The sequence below is a fragment of the Cebidichthys violaceus genome, unplaced genomic scaffold, assembly GCF_023349555.1.
Source record: "Cebidichthys violaceus isolate CVI_PGR_0920_01 unplaced genomic scaffold, fCebVio1.0.p SCAF_19, whole genome shotgun sequence".
Lineage (NCBI taxonomy): Eukaryota > Metazoa > Chordata > Actinopteri > Perciformes > Stichaeidae > Cebidichthys > Cebidichthys violaceus.
Genome location: NW_027176361.1, coordinates 11,672,782 through 11,689,123, shown reverse-complemented (window position 1 = coordinate 11,689,123; position 16,342 = coordinate 11,672,782). Strand labels below are relative to the sequence as shown.

The following is a 16,342-nucleotide window of genomic DNA, read 5'->3' as shown; positions in this document are numbered from 1 at the left end:
TATTGGCCAGACCAAGCCCCGCCCCATAGGCTGTGTTCCATTGGGCAAAGCTTTTTGTTATCCCCATTCTGAAACCTGATTAGCTCTTTCTACTATCAATCTCCTTATATTTCTACCCAAACCTAAAAAGCACAAAAAGCTTCTAAAATGTTGTGGCACTATATTCTTAACTGTGAATTAAAAGATATTCCTAAGTATACAACCCTATGAAAATACTCTTTATTAAATCATCTGGTTTTGTTTTAATTGCAAGGCACTTTCTATTCCACCAGTGCAAATACAATTCAAACAGAGAATTGTATTTACAACAGTGGAAAAGCATTTAATAGAGCTCATCAAGGATCAGAATGAAATAATTGTGTCCTGTAGCAAAGCATCGCCAGCATCACTGACAGTGAACAGATGCTCCAGACCGCTCGCCGTTCACACCTTTCATTTAAAATGAATATATTGATGAGTATGAATACAGTATCCAATGTGGCTAGTGATACCCAAATGAGTAAGACATGTGTGTGCCAATGTTGTTGTATCTGCAAACTAACCCGCTGACCACACTCGTCACCCTATTTTATTATGTCCTCATGTCCTCACACACACTTCAGAGTTGATATGGCCTTTTCCCCAAGGTGGTCGACCCCCAGCTTATGTTTTGATTGACGTTTGCACTTTGACTGTAAATGCTATTTCACAATATACCAGATGACTCGGCACAATGAACACACAGGTCAGTTTTCAGACTTTAGACAGACTTTAATTTGAATCTTGTCGTTAGAAATTAAGAAAGACAGCGTTATGAAACTCCAACATATATCCAAAATGTGAAGGTTCATATTCATCACGGAAATTAAAATCTATTTAATGTGCCTATTGACAAAAAAACCCCAAAACATGTTCACAATTATGTTTGATAAAAAGTTCATGATTTCACAAAAGGTTTGCTGTAACTCAAATACTAGTGTCACCATTTTTTAACTATGAAGGCCCATATTTGGGTACAGGTGTGACATTTAAGCCCACAGGTTAAACAACGTAGGTGATGAAGCATACAGTACTCAAAACTTGTTTTGCCATTGCTTCACGTATGCAGTAACAATGTTAACTTACACAAACACAAGTACACTAAAACGCACATTGCAAAACAGATGCTGCTGAAAAAAGTATTAGTTAAATCCAATTAATAGTGACTAACCTTTAAAACATGCACCATGCACTATTTGAATGCGTTTCTAGTCAGACTACATAGTGTATAAACATAGAGCTTCTGTCAGAGGGGCAAGGGTTCATTCTCATGAATAGACGTCAGCCAGGTTGTAGATGAACCCAGGATCTGCACTGCATCAACACCACGACACGTGAATAGGACAATGAAAGGTGGTCAACTTAGTGTTAGCTGTACTGGATTTTGATGTACCTAGAGTGAGATCACAGCATGTGAGGGCATTCACGTTGAAATCTACTCGTTGGCCATTACGGTTGGTAAGCTGTATTGTAGCCTGATTCTTATTACTCACTCCTCACGTACACACTGTTGCCTATGATACTACTAATGAGATGTTATGTTTAACGTTTCATTTTCAGTGATTCCAATGGCACTTCGGCTATCCTATCCACTAAATGACAGGCAGCTCTCGCCTGGCATCGTGGCACGTGGATTAGTATGTATACCGTGCCCGATCAGCGCCCGGATGGTCAAAGGTAGAGCTCCTTGGGGGGGCGGGCACCGGGGAAAGGCGCGAGCGCTCATATGCGTAGCCATCTGCCTCGACGGGGACTCTCCGAATCGGACTTCGGTCACGTGCGTAGTATGAGGAGACCGGGGCTGGTGGAGGAGGGTGGGGGGGGCACTCGTATGGGTCGAGGCTAGAGGGGGGCAGGCGATCCCTCATTAAAGCTGTGGAGGATGATGTTGATGGAGCAGGCAAGGGGACGGCGCGGTGTTCCTCGAAATAACTGCCCCCGTAAGCATTGGCCCTGTACTTCTCGTAGTAGTCCACGACCCCGTACGGATCCCGTTCCTCGTAAGGCGACCGTCGCATCGGGTAGGCTGGTACCGCGCCATAGAGCGAGCCGTTGCTCCTGTATGCCGCCTCGCTGCCGTACATCCGAGCCATGCTATGTTCAGCGACAGCGCTTAAGCCGTAACCGGGGTGCGGCCCGTATCTCATTGCATTCTCGTAGCCCGAACCCCTTCCGTACCCCGCCATGCTGCCGCCGTGACCGGCACCCCGGGAAAAACCAGGAGCAGGAGCATAGCCGCCGCCATAATCTGGGTCGCCACTGAAGTCCGGTTGATAACCCCTGTTGCGAGCATGCTCGCCAAATCTCGAGTCATCGTATCCATCAGACTTTGGCTCTGAGCCGTTTCTGTGGAAGCCATTTTGGTCTAGAGGGCATTCTTTGGACCAGTGGCCTTCCTGCCCGCAACGATAACAACCCGATCTGTCTCCCATTCCCGGCGCAGTACGCAGGCGGCTAGTCGAAAGCTTCACGCTCATCAGTTTGCCTTAAAAAGAAAAGACTCAATAAGGACTTATGCCTGCATCCAAATATTTGACATTTCTTGTCTGGCATACAAAAGTCTCCTAACCAATCAGTCTGGTAAAAAGCTGCATTTTACTCAAAAAAAATAGCAGTGAGATATGATTTAAGATTGAAGCATTTAAAAAAAAATAAAGTATTAAAGCTGAAATCCGTAACTTCCCAAACATTGTTACCCACTGCAGTGGCAAAAGGGAACTCCGACAGTGTTGATACCACAGAAGAGACCGAGGTGTGATAGAAGGTTGCACGCAAGAGAGCTATCGGCTAATGCTAAAACACGCTAGCAAAGTTTGACAACACAAATTATTCAAGGTGTCCGTCATGTTCGCCCGTGACGCCGAAGGTTCGCACGTAGCGTGCACAAACCAAATAAAGACCAAACGGGACCACACGCACATCTGTTCTCAGCCCTTAATGGGCCTCTGCAGTTGAATTGGATTTGTAAAACTACAATCATGGTTAGTCATTACTTCTAGGATTACACTGACTGTACTTGCATTAATAATAAGAACAGGTGTGACCTGATAAGTCAGTAAATTGCAGTAAGCGCCCATTTGTGCTTTACGAGAATCCACCAGACGAACCAACGACTTTACGGATGCCAGCTTTAAAATAATAAGGGCTGCCTCGCTTTCTTCAGCTTCCCGTTATTCCTCAGTTTTCTCTTTATACTTACCTGTGGTGCGTGCATTACTTACCCGTCAAACCACAAGAACAGAATGACATATTCTCGACACACACAGCTTTCATATAAAAACTCCCCATTAACCCCAGCCCGAGAGTTCACCTTTAAAAGCTGTGTTGTCTAACTGATTAATGGCCTCCACAGCATCCTCCATACGATCCATGTGAACAAAAGCATAGTTTTTGACTATGTCACACTCCGCCACGGAGCCAAACTCTTCAAACTTGGCCCTCAGCTCCTGGTTGGTGCAGGCAATGTTGCCGACGTGCAGTTTGGTGGATCCTTTCGACTTGCTGCGGCTCATTTCTACATTCATCGGCATGCCATTTAGCTCATAATGGTGGAGGTTGCTGATGGCTTCCTCCGCCTCCGCTTTGTCGTCCATGTGCACGAAGCCAAAGTTCTTGACAATAGTGCACTCTCCAATCTTGCCATATTGGGAGAAGAGAGAGCGAAGTTCATCGGATGTGGTGTCCGGCGACAAGTTCCCAATGAATATTTTCACCATTGTGGAGCTTCCACGTCACTAAGGGAGGAGCAAAGAAATCAGGATTGTAAGTATCATATTCCATTACAATATATTCATGGATTGAGCAAAATTCCCTGTTTTATTTACACACAAGTAGGGAAAGCCCTTAAAAATTGGCGTTACATATTTTGTCAAGTTAATTTTCCAACAGAAAAGTATATCTTGATATCAATTCTTTAATAAGCAAATTCAAAGAATGAACATCAAGGCAGATGTTTATGCTAACAAATTTTTAATACAGCTGATAAATCGCTTTTAGATTTTGTAACTCAAATATCAATATTATTGGTCTCAAAAATTCCAGTCTTGGTTGGGCTCCAGTAATGAGGATTATTCAGATTTATCAAGTATGTCATGTGTAAAAGGGTTTGCAAAATCAATGTGTACACCTGCAGATCCCATAAAAATGAATGCATCTCGTGCTGCAAGTTTCTCTGTAATAACACATTTTTTTGATTCTGTGCCAATTCACATGAATGTTGAATGCACTTATTGTAAGTCGCTTTGGATAAAAGCGTCTGCTAAATGACTGTAATGTAATGTAACATGGAAAGAACTTCAAATTGCATTGCTTCCACAGATTCAGGGTCATAACTCTTGTTTTGACTGATGTTTCAAGTTCACTGTGATTTTTAACGACACATAAAACTCTACAAGGACACTTCAAACGATAAATAACCGAGGACCATTTCAATTCATCCCAGTACGGAAACTAGGTTTACCTTTAAGCAACTTCAAATCACTAAACAATATATGACAATGGAAAAAGAAATATAGCCGATTTTAGTGAAATGTAACAATTAAGAAAGATGTATCACTTCTTCTGGAATTAAATATGTATCATCATTGGTTGTACACTAACACAGCGTTTAATAAACCTTCATTATACCCACAGGACATGAGATTATTGTCCAATTATCATCAATACCTTTATAAGGTGGAAGACTGTGCTTTATGTGTAGGTTTTACAATAAAATCAGTGGCTCTTAACCAACAAACTCTCCTCAAAAGAAAGGATCATGTTAATTAACCAGATGGCATCCAGTCACATTCAAATACGAGGAACACGTTAATACATATTTTTCTAAACATAAAATGTTCAAATGTGGAGCTCACAGCTGTTCCTGTGACCTGGCTCGTTCACATTTTGCGGTAAATTGAGATTCTATTGTGCAAATCCCAAAACCGATCGAGAGTTTATATGTACGTCAGCTAGTGTCGTCTGCAAAACACAGAACGGATTTGCGACGTATATCTTTGGCGAGTATTGATAGGTATACGTTACCAGCACGTATGGAATGACCTAACAGAGACACAATATATAAATATCTGTCGTTTTTCCATCGACGGCACAAGCTGCGCGTCGTGGCTCTGCATTTCAATAACAGTCCCTTCGTTAACGTTACGTTTACGTTAATTGCTAACTAAAATAGCGGTAGCCAAGTTAGCAGAATTAACAAAATGGTGGCTTAACAGTTAACGTTATATCCATAACATGTTGGCGTTTAGTCGATAGCAAAGTTATTTCACATCACGCGTGTAGGCCTTAACTAAACACGCTGCACGGTTATAGCTAGTCGGTAAATTAGCTTAGCATAAAACCACATTCCCTGTAGGCCTAGCTAGCTAGCGTTAGTAGCTGGAGAACATTGGCTAATTTCCAGAACAAAGATACTTTTAGGTTCACTGTGTTGCATTAAAATGATTTGCTACCTTTTCAAAGCTGCAGTGTGCGCCTCGACCCTCGGAGAATGAAATGACGACCGTCGCTTTACCGACTGACATTGACGTAGCTAGCTCGTGACCATGAAAACACCATGCCAAAGACATACAGCTAACTCGGTTAGCACCTTTGGGAGGGACCGCGGGCCGTCTATGGGAGGGACAATAAACTGTGTATAACAGGGAGGGACTAACGTTACAGTTAGTGCTACGCCTTCATGCGATGAGATGAGACAGAATCACCACAGAACGCAATAAAACACATCCCATGTCATTTATATTTGGGACAAACCTTCTTTAAATCTAACAAAGAAACGAAGTTTAAAGAACGAGATAGGGATGTGCTACAATTAGTTTTTATACTCAATAGATTTTGGGTCTAGCACTCTACCGTAAATCCCATTGTTGAAGCGCAACCTCATCTGCCAAAATAAAGAAATCAAGTTTATTAGTGTAGCTGGAATCATTTCTTGTTTATGTATATTTGCAATATATTTACATTTCGTCAGCTTGCACAGTTAGAACAACTATTAAAATAACTCTGAAGACTAGGCTGTATTTTCTAATACCTGACAAAATAAACTGTAATAGAAGCACTTGTTGAATAAAAGTAGTCATAACCAAATGTTGCATACACACTACTGTAGATTTCTCCACACCGTTTATATCGTGGTCTGACCGTAACATTCCAAATGGTTGTTGTCCACAGAATATTTAGTCATTCAAAAATACATACACTGTGACATTAAATTTGATCCATATTGCTCACTTTGTTTCAGTCGACAATATTAAGTTTGAAGGACTTTCCAAAGTTCTGAACCATGACCTGCACCCACAACCGGACACCATTAACTCAGGTTTCAAACAAAGAACTGAAGAATGTCAAGTGTCACCAAAATAATTTTGGCTTTATTAAAAGTCGTATTCACTTTAGATTATTTTGTATTCATGCTGGTACTTTTACAGCTAGTATGAAAAATACAAACCTCAAATCCACCCATTATTCAAAAGCAAACGAAAGGCACCTTCAACAAAACAAGAGCCTCACGACACCCTAAGCCCCGAGTCCTGCCTCACACTACTGGACCGAGACAACATGAACATCCGTCCCAAACCTAAACCCACGAGGTGAGCGGTTAGTTTCTGTTACCATTACCGGTGGGAGGAAAACAGTCACGGTGTTACTGTGTCAGCTGCCGTTCCTATTTTCAAAACTTTTGATTAAAACATTTGGACTTCTCATCAACAGACAGGAATTTTATATTTTGCAGACACATTCAAATTAGAAAAACAAAATGGCTGGAATGTTTGAGATTATTCGTCTTGAAATAGGAACTAACTCAAAGTGTGATTCTGTGTCCTAACTGAACACTCAGCCACGTCAGGTTCATGGATATGGATTCAGTTCTTTATTGTCTTCTTCAGTGTCAATCACCGAGTCCATTCATGCGCTACAGAGGCCAAACAGTGCAGGTTCTCCTTCTCACCCACCACTAGAACGCTTAGCCAGTACTTCAGCCTTTCAAGATAAGCGGTTGATGCTGCGACGAGTCCTCACCGTCACAGCGCATCGATAAGACACCAATGATGATCATTTTTGAAAAAACATTTATATTTATCCATATAACTGATGTATATCAAGTCCCATGTGTGTCTAGGAGCACGACAAGATTCTTCTGCACTACAAGCAACAGGTTAACCCTCATTCCACTCAAAAAAAGGAAAGTACATATTCATATATTGAAACAAGAACACTTCTTCTATACGACAAACTGAAGCCAAACAATTGACATTTGCTGAATTTAACAATTTTTTCTCATGTGAGAAAGAAACCAAAAAAAAAAAAAAAAAAAAAAAAAAGGAACATGGTTAAAAACTGAGCTGGAAACCTGCAGAGCGAGTGAGCATATTCTTTTATACATCATAAATGTCACACGGTGCCGTTCATCGGTATTGAAAACAGGTTAGGTGAATGCGATTGAAAGAACAATCCATCCGCAGGCAACCGGCATCTCGGGCGCTCGGAAGATGCCGACACAATTTCCAATCTTAATTTCCGCACCTCGCGCAGACCGATGGAATCACGGCGCTTGAAGAAATGACGGCAAAGGGGAAAGTCTTGTGGTTCACAAACAGACCTAGGAAGAGAGCAAATTCCCTTTTCAGAAACAGGGCTCAAACCCCCACGATCCGCAGCACAGCGTCACAGGATTCAATACCGTAATAAGATCCAAGCTACAAAGGATCTCCGGGATCCCAGTGCCCACTGACCAGTACCGTTTTACAGTTAAACTGTCACACATTGGTTACCATGTTGCTCACCTTGGCACGAGGGCTTTAGTAAGGCGCATAGCGTGGCGCGTAATGATCCTTGGGCCCTGGATCAGCGTAGGAGCTCTGGGAGGCCGACCCCGGTGACAGGCGCGTTCGTTCATAGCCCGCCGAGGAGACCGGCACTCGTCTGATCGGGCTGCGGTCCCGTGCGTAGTACGCGGCGGCCGCGGCGGCTGATGAGGATGGAGGCAGCGACCGACGGTCGTATGGATCTATACTGGAGGAGAGCTTTGAGAGGGAGGAGGGGGGAGGTGGGGGAGGGGGGAGATAGGACATGCGACGATCCTCGAAATAGCTCGAGCCGTAAGGGCGAGCTCTGAACTTCTCATAATAGTCAACACTGCTGTAGAGGCGGTCGCGGTCGTAAGCTGGTGACCTCTCCGGGTAGGAGCTCGCTCCCCTGCCGGCGTACCGATCCCCCAGCTCAGCACCGTAGCCGCTGAGCCTGCGAGGGGGAGGCGGCATCCCACCTACGTAACTCGCCTGACTATACGCAGAGCCGCCCATGAAATCAGCTGCTGAAGATGCCATCTCGTAGCCGCCACTGCCATAACCGTGGTCGCGTGGGGGGCCTCGGCCGCCGCCGCGGCCTCTTGTGCTGCCGCCGTGGCTACCGACGGGACAATCTTTCGACCAGTGACCATGTTTCCCGCAGACATAGCAGCCAGTGTGCTCTCCCATTCCCGGGGCGGTGCGAAGCCGACTGGTGGACAGCTGTACGCTCATCAGCTTGCCTTGTAGGGAGAGAGAAGACACGCATGAGACCGTGGGGTTCTGACACCGAGCGGCTCTTACCGACTATAAAAACACCGTAATTGCATTTTGCCGACAATCAGTGAGCAATGGCATGAACCGCGCCAGGGGCAGGAGATTTCTGCCCTGTTCCCCACCGCCACTGGTTTTACAAGAGACATTGGCAAAGTTTAAAGCGATTACTTTCAGTCCACCTGGTCAATAACTTGTCATGAGAGCCCTACAGCGACAGAACAGAATCCAAAATTCGTATTTATAGACAGCAAAGACAACTAGCTCTCCCTCGCCAAAGAGTTCACCTTTGTAGGCGGTGTTGTCCAGCTTACTGATGGCGTCCATGGCGTCCTCCATTCGCTCCATGTGAATGAAGGCGTAGTCCTTCACTATGTCACACTCCACCACCGTGCCAAACTCCCCGAACTTGGCCCGCAGGACGTCGGTGGTGACCCCTTCGCCGAGGTTGCTGACGTGCAGCTTGGTGGTGGACTTGGGCCTCCCTTTGCTCATCTCCACATTCATGCGCCAGCCGTTTAGCTGGTGCTGGTGGAGGTTTCGGATGGCCTCCTCTGCCTCCGACACGTCGCCCATGTGCACGAAGCCATAGTTTTTGACGATGTCACATTCCGAGACCTTTCCGTACTTCTCGAAGAGCTCACGCAGCTCCTCGGGTGCGGTGTTGCAGGCGAGGTTGCCGATAAAAATTTTCACCATGATGAGGTTCTGTGTATCCTAGAAGATTTTAAAAAAAATATGCTGATTACTACTGTAAAACCACAACCAATACTTAATGAGATGAGATTGATAGAGATGTCAGGAGGTGCAGTTATTAAATAATATTAAATATCTAGCTAAACTATAGCAGTCTAGGGCCGTCACAATATCGCATTTTCACAACACAATTATCGTGGCCAAAAGAAATCAGGATAATGACATTATCTATTGAAAATTTGAAAAAATTAAAATGTCAATTTCATTTTTAACTTGCATTTTGTCTCTTTTTTGGCAAATTAATGATTCCCAAAATACCAGTATAGTGAGGTGGAGAGTCTGTAACTATAACTGTACAAAAGCAAGATTTGCACAATAAATGAAAAATATTTCACTTTTTTAAAAACACGAGTTATCATCAATACTATTTCACTATGTTCACTTTTTATTCAAACCGCTTTAGAGAGATATTGATTCAACTTTATGATCATTTTGGAGGATGAAGCTCGTAATGCTGTTGAACTCGATTGCATTGTACACAGTGTGTTATTTAGCCTACCCTTGTTGACATAGAGTGGACAATAAAACAGAGACACCTGGAGGATAATACATTTATAACCTGCCATCATTCAAAAATGTTCATGAAACCGTAGACAGCAGCACCAGAGGACACATTTAGGAGTGGTGTTGCTCCTTAATCATTAGAAACCAACACCTGAGTTGAGATTTGTGGTTTTTACAATGATGAATTCATTGGATCTGAATTTTAAAAGTTTGAAAATGTTTTGAAATAGGACCTTCAGCATTTGGATAGAGATCAAGATAAGATGGACAGAATTCCGATGGTGACGTAGGTTATTTCGGTGAGTCACGTACACATTTAAATCAACATTTGGGTAAATATTGATAAGATATTGAATCAGATTGAGTATCGGCAGATACCCAATATTAAAAGACCAGGAACAGGATATGGGTCAAAACACGTGATCGTGACACAGACATCCCTACTGAGAGATGATGCATTAATGAAGTGAATTATATTCTGAGCTAAGTCTATGTACATATAATTGCACACATCTAATTTTAGTAGTTAGCTTTTGTTTCATAATACATCACTGAGAGTAGGCAAAGTTGTCAGTAAAACGTTTCTATAAAAACTAGAGATCATTTTCAGGGGGTAAAAAGTGTGACGGGATTTAGAAGGGTTAAACTATTGCTGTGTCACATTTATGCCATGTTGAACTGGTTTGCGATATTATGTTACGTTGGACAATCTTATTTAATGAACTCATTGGCACAGACACATCATGACAAACTAAACGTTAAAACACGCGATAAAGATCTACTAAACCGAGGAAAACGTTAGTGTATGAAAGGGTCAAACTCGGGTTAAAAGTCAGTGTAGTCGTAGTGCTTTTACAGCATGTAGCATGTTAAACCACTCAAGCGAGAGACAGCTAAGCTAGCAACTTTGGCCTGTATTGTTGACTAGCTATCTAGCACTGCCAAGTTGTCATGATTACTTAAGATACGACTTTAACATTATTTCCTCTCTAAAATGAAGTAGTTTAGAAACACTGAGCGTTGGTTTGAAGTCCACATCATCTACAGTCTGACGTTTGCTAACGTTGATAGGTAAACATGTCACAGATAAGCTAGCGCGTCATACTAGCTAGCTAGCTCTTCCAGTGCATGTTGCATTACTCACAGAACTAGCCTAAACAGTCTAAACGTCTCCCTCGTTTTTTTACGCAATGTGTTTAGTGTGCAACGCTTCTATGTTCGTCCATATTTCAGTGTAATGGCGTTCTAAAGTTTGGAAAAAATAAGACGTATGAATTCAGTAAGCTAACGTATTAGCTAGCTAGCTTGCTAACTATTTACTAACTAACGTACGGTTGCTAATTCAGCCAATGTCCATTCAGAGAACATCCAAAACAACTCTACGATGACAGCTGCGCTTCACCAACTTCCTAAAAAGTATTGCGCCTCTTGCTTTGACCTTACAATCTCTAACTCACCGATTAGACGATTTAGGCCTTGAAACCAATGAATGAAAAGTGAAATGGCGGCGGCACAGCACCCGTGACGCTGCTACGGTTTCTTCAACTTCCGCGACCACATCCTGCTTCGTTACCGCCACCATTCGAGTGGAAGTCTGCACTGTAATCCAACACATATATACCAAATACTACGTGTACTAGTCCTATAAGTTTAAAAACCTATAATTTAGATCAACTTGAAATGTTTTCTAATTTTTTAGAGATTTTCTAATAATTGTATTATTCAACATTATTATTATTTAAAAAAATCTAATTCATTGATAATTGCTGTTTTTGAACAACAGGGGAAGACAATAAAGAAATGTCAACGATAAAAAAAATTAACATTAGCCTTTATTATTCTATTATTATTATAATCACTTTTTAAAGACATACTATATATGGCATTCTATACATACTGAACCAATAATGAAAGTATCACGACAATATTTTGCTTCACTGGTGTTTCCTTACTCTGAGTTCATCCTCTGCTCTGTCTGTAATGCATCCAAAGTGAATAAAAGACAAAAATAAACTGATGTTCCAAACTAATGTTATGATATGTTAACATGTTTATTTATGTGAAAAGACATGTGCTTTGACAGGTTGGTTTTGACCTTCTTTTGACCTCTCTACCATAGATGTTTTTAGATATAATCTGTGATTAAGTTTCTTTTTCAGTCTATTTCCATTTTCCACACATTCTTTGTAAACCATTCACAAATTGAGTCATGCATTTACTCTCCTCTTACCATCATACGTTACCGTTAGTAAAAGAAACTTTCTGTGACTCATCTGAGAAACTTTTACAAAAAGAAACATAACAACCCTCTATTACAACTTTACCGTTAGTGAGAACAAGACCGAATGCAATGCATGCTGGGAAGTGTTCTAACATACTTTGGTTTGATGAATTCAGTGTTCAAAGTTCTCAAATGGTTCCAAAGCAAAAATAAAATTTCTCACTTTGTACTGAATCAAAATGAGACATTTTCTATATTTTATACGTTTTATACTGTTGGTGAAGTCTGAGGACTGGCTTGGTTTGTTGCTACAACTGAAGTTTTTACTTTAAATGATGATGATTGATATTTCTAAGTTTGAACAACGTGTGATCTTTATGTTAAAGAATAACAGTTGGTCGTCTAGAAGTTTAGAGGAACTTTTATCATTCCTCATTTAAACTAATAACAGAAAGCTGCTGGCAAACTGCAAAACAAATAATAAAAAAGAAAAGTTTCTGTCACTGAGATATCAAATATGAAGGAATCTGTTTGATGCTAATTGTTGTGGACTCAAATGATCTCATGAAGATGGAGAACATTTAAACATAAAGTCAGCTTTAATCCAGCAGACTTATTACACACTGATCTGTTCTCTAAAAGCTTCTCTTTACCAGACTGAGTGTCCCTCTGCTCCTCCACCGAGGTCTTCTCATGACAATGGGACAGTTCCTCCTTGGTGACATCAGATCATCTTCTCAAGTCCATTCACGATTAAAAACAACTTTATTCTCTGCAGGTGGAGGCTGCTTGGCAGAGGCTTTAGGTGGCGGTTCTAGTTGCTACCAGAATGTGCAGGTGGAGGCGGCTGCTGATTCTCGCTGCAACCTGAACCTGAGGTGGAGGCAGTGGCTTACCATTTATTCAATGAAAGCAAATAAAGTTCATTTCATCTTTTCTAAACATAGCTCTGGGCCTAGAAACGTTCACAGTTCCTTGCAGATATGTAAGCAAAGAGCAAAAGTATTTTTTGAAAGTATAATTGATTTTTTACTTGTGTTTATGGCCTGACGTACTTGACAGCAAAACATATCGTAGAGTAAATATTACATGTACAAAGGCTTGTACTGAAGATATTCTTACGTGTAATTAAAACCCCTTAGGGCTTACAATTTTCAAAACATCCCAGATAAAATAAAACATCAAGAGTTGTTGTTTTTTCCTGTTCGGAAATGGAAATTAAAGTTTTAAAGACTAAACCTCTGTTGAGGCTACGAGTGAATCTTTGTAACGACAATGAAACATATACTTCAGCTTGAAAGGATATTAAAATCTTTATTGTGCATATTACAACCCTTTTATACCGTAAAGGCATCCTGTATTGTTATATACATAAAAAGTATACACAATAACAATAAAAACGTCTTAAAAAAACAAATAGCCATATGCATATTATGTCTTTCAAGTATGTCTCAGGGAAAGGTGAGTGTTACTTGTACAGTTCCCTTTCCATAAATAACAAATATCATTACACACAAAACTCTAATGTAGTGGAATTTAAATTTTAGTCTAGACTAGTAGAAGAACACTTTAATTGCATTCAGTTTCTCTGGCACCTCGTGGAATCAAATGTACGTTCAGCCTACGTTTAAGTTGAATTAATAGAGCAGGAGGGACAGTTGTTTGGCACCGATGGGTAACTGACGGACCCTTCATGTTCACAAATAGAACGGGACTTCTCAGCCTCGCTCAACACGGCGGCACATTCACGATCATCAAAATACATTTAAATGTGGTTTTCAGAATGACGTGGTCTTGGGTAAGTATACATTTGAGGGGGTTATACACACTCTGTAATATTCAAGCTGGTAATCTAAATATCACTGACATGTTCTTTCATTAGGAGCAGTATGGAGTCCTCTTTTTAAATTGATTTCATACTTTTAGATTAATGGGTAGTGTACTGACTATTCATGATGAACCTGAACACCTCACGTGTTCCTTTAATCAATCTCAGAGAGCGTTCACTCTCTGAGTGAATTTAAGTTCCCCCTGGTAACTAGTAATGCTGCTTTTATTTCTAGGGCTTTTATTGTGAAAGGTAAGAATGGAAGGAGTAAAGCGGTGTGCACTTTAAAGTCAAATGAACTTTACTCATGTGGCCCTCATCACCTTCCGTAGCTCGGTGACATATATGCCGCGTTCAGGTCATATGGGATGGATGGTAGAAGTGTGAAAGATTTCCATGTTTACAACTTTGGAGCATTCATGTCATTCGACAACTTTCCAACTAGCCCCAAACTTTGGCTTCTGTATCACTGAGCGCCAACTTAGATAAATTCAGAGGGTCAAACTTACAGCGCATCTTTATGGCTTTTTTGAGAAACGTTATTACTTTAAGGGGACGTTAAGGTTGATTCATGTGATTGATGGACAGACCGTCTCAGCCTATCGCATTCGGTTCCTCCCGTTTGACTAAATGTCCTGGTTCCAGTGACAAAGCAAGCAGGAAACAAATAAAAGCTTCAAAACAACAGTTCAGAAACGTACGAGTGCCGTCACAGATATCATGTCCACGTTTTTCTACAGTCTGACAGCAGTAGATCTCAATCATCAGGAATGGAAGTGTGCTCCCTGCAGCAGTCTCACTGGGATTTAAGATGGGAAGAGAACATTTGTTTTGACGTGAAAATCTTGGCTTTTGCAGCTTTAATCAGCAGACGTAAGAGTTAGAAACTCGCTCTTGTCGCCAGACTGCTTACAGTTTGAGTCTGGACGGGAAACCGAATTCCATCCTGACATCGGTCACGCATAGAGAGTCAGTGCTGGCGTCTGCTGCGGCTTGGTTTTCCACCGCTGGGTTATAGAACTGATCTGCATTTGCCTTTAGCGTGAGTGCTGAAGAAGTTGACCCGTGTTCTTGTCTCTCAGTAGCTGCTCTCATGTCCGGTCAGGATGTACAGGTTGCTGAGTGCTGAGGGCTCGTCTGTCGGTGTGCTCTGGAGGATGATGTCCCTGTACAAAGGGGGGGGGGGGGGGGGGGGGGGTCAAACACAACCAAAGGAACGCAGAGCTGGCCCAAAGCTTCAGTTTATGCTAGCACACAGTATCTAAATCTGGGATTTGAGGGCACTATAAATACATAAGTAAATAATACATCTCACAATGATACCTTTAAAAGAGGAAGGAACACATTCCTTCTCTTAATAATGAACTAGAGTTAAACCTAGAGTTCACAAGCCTGTCTGTCCAGAATGTCGTGACTTTATCCTGTATGACATTTGTGTTTGGAGGCAAGAACCACCACCACTATTATTAATAATATTAATTCTGCAAACACTGCCATTACTTTTAATACGAACACCACCAGTACTACTATTATCAAGACTACTAAGGTTACAACTACTACTATTATCACTAATACTACTACTAATACTACTACTTGTATTCATTCTGCTACCATCACAGGGTGGCCTCTTTTACCTACCGATTGTTTTCAAGGACGTTCCAGTTTGTTAAATACTCTTGTCAATAAACTACCACATGAGCATTAATATGTTTATGGAAATAGTCTTTTCAGATTTTGGGGAGCTCTGATAGCCTCGAAGTTCATTCTCAGCAGAAGGGAAATAGAAGAATTAAAAAAAACATTTCCAGGACAATTGACCTTTTCTCTTATTTCCCATGTTCTTTCCATAACTGGAAAATCAGTCAACTGTTTTTTTAGGTTTTCCAGGACACGTGGGACCCCTCACTAATCGTACTGTGCGTTGCTGAATAAGACAATGAAACCAAACAGTGATTGGATGCGCCAAAATATTCTCCAGTTAAACAAAGATAAAACTGAAATAAGAGCAATTAGAGTTCGCTGCACTGCGACTTTTATTCTCCCGTTGAAAACGTCATTAAAGCTGGGGTAGGCAGTTTTGGCTTCATTGGGCAAAAAGTTCCACAATAAGCTTTCAGCATAATAATTCAAGTGGTCCCCCAGGGGAGGCAGTGTTCTGGAAAAGGCAACAAAAAAAAAAGCAAGGTTTTGAACGCGTCTGCATTGCAGCAGCCAATAAGAACGCCCTCTCTCTTAAATGACCTGTGATTGGCCAACGAGCTAGATTTTCTAAAACCTGTGAACAGAGTCAAAAGGAGGTGAAGAAGTTTTCTTTCAGATCACATGAATAACTAGACATTGTTATGGATTCTTTTCCCCAATAATGCCAAAACTGACCTGCCTACCCCAGCTTTAAAGTTGAGCTTATTTTGATCTACAACCAGTACTACTAGTATTGTTTCATCAGTGAAGAAGTAA

General features: G+C 41.5%; 3 protein-coding genes across 7 annotated transcripts in view; all 3 read right to left on the bottom strand.

The window, feature by feature from the left end:
- Positions 1-729: 729 nt before the first annotated feature.
- Positions 730-5,624, bottom strand: rbm4.1 (RNA binding motif protein 4.1). The gene is made up of 3 exons (XM_068713684.1): positions 5,469-5,624; positions 3,329-3,752; positions 730-2,503 (listed from the first exon to the last, which is right to left on the bottom strand). Exons 2-3 carry the CDS (start codon positions 3,732-3,734, stop codon positions 1,653-1,655), a joined length of 1,257 nt encoding a protein of 418 aa, XP_068569785.1. The 5' UTR covers positions 3,735-3,752; positions 5,469-5,624; the 3' UTR covers positions 730-1,652.
- Positions 5,625-6,368: 744 nt separating this feature from the next.
- Positions 6,369-11,379, bottom strand: rbm4.2 (RNA binding motif protein 4.2). Its single transcript, XM_068713683.1, has 4 exons — positions 11,294-11,379; positions 8,864-9,293; positions 7,800-8,545; positions 6,369-7,615 (listed from the first exon to the last, which is right to left on the bottom strand). The coding sequence occupies exons 2-3, from the start codon at positions 9,273-9,275 to the stop codon at positions 7,815-7,817; spliced, it is 1,143 nt and encodes a 380-aa protein (XP_068569784.1). The 5' UTR covers positions 9,276-9,293; positions 11,294-11,379; the 3' UTR covers positions 6,369-7,615; positions 7,800-7,814.
- Positions 11,380-13,345: 1,966 nt separating this feature from the next.
- The window catches only part of map4k2 (mitogen-activated protein kinase kinase kinase kinase 2), a 30,334-nt gene continuing 27,337 nt past the window's right edge, over positions 13,346-16,342 (bottom strand). For all 5 annotated transcript variants that reach the window (XM_068713678.1, XM_068713681.1, XM_068713680.1 and 2 more), the window contains one exon: positions 13,346-15,051. In XM_068713678.1, coding sequence (XP_068569779.1) covers positions 14,964-15,051 — 88 coding nt within the window. In that variant the 3' untranslated portion in view covers positions 13,346-14,963. The remainder of the gene's footprint in view (positions 15,052-16,342) is intronic.

Bases quoted from the DNA above. Each gene is read 5' to 3' on its own strand.
- rbm4.1 (XM_068713684.1), bottom strand. From the start codon at position 3,734: ATGGTGAAAATATTCATTGGGAACTTGTCGCCGGACACCACATCCGAT. The intron at 2,504-3,328 runs GTGAACTCTCGG...TTTCTTTTTAAG, and splicing joins AGACAACACAGCTTTTAAAG to GCAAACTGATGAGCGTGAAG.
- rbm4.2 (XM_068713683.1), bottom strand. From the start codon at position 9,275: ATGGTGAAAATTTTTATCGGCAACCTCGCCTGCAACACCGCACCCGAG. The intron at 8,546-8,863 runs GTGAACTCTTTG...TCTCCCTACAAG, and splicing joins GGACAACACCGCCTACAAAG to GCAAGCTGATGAGCGTACAG.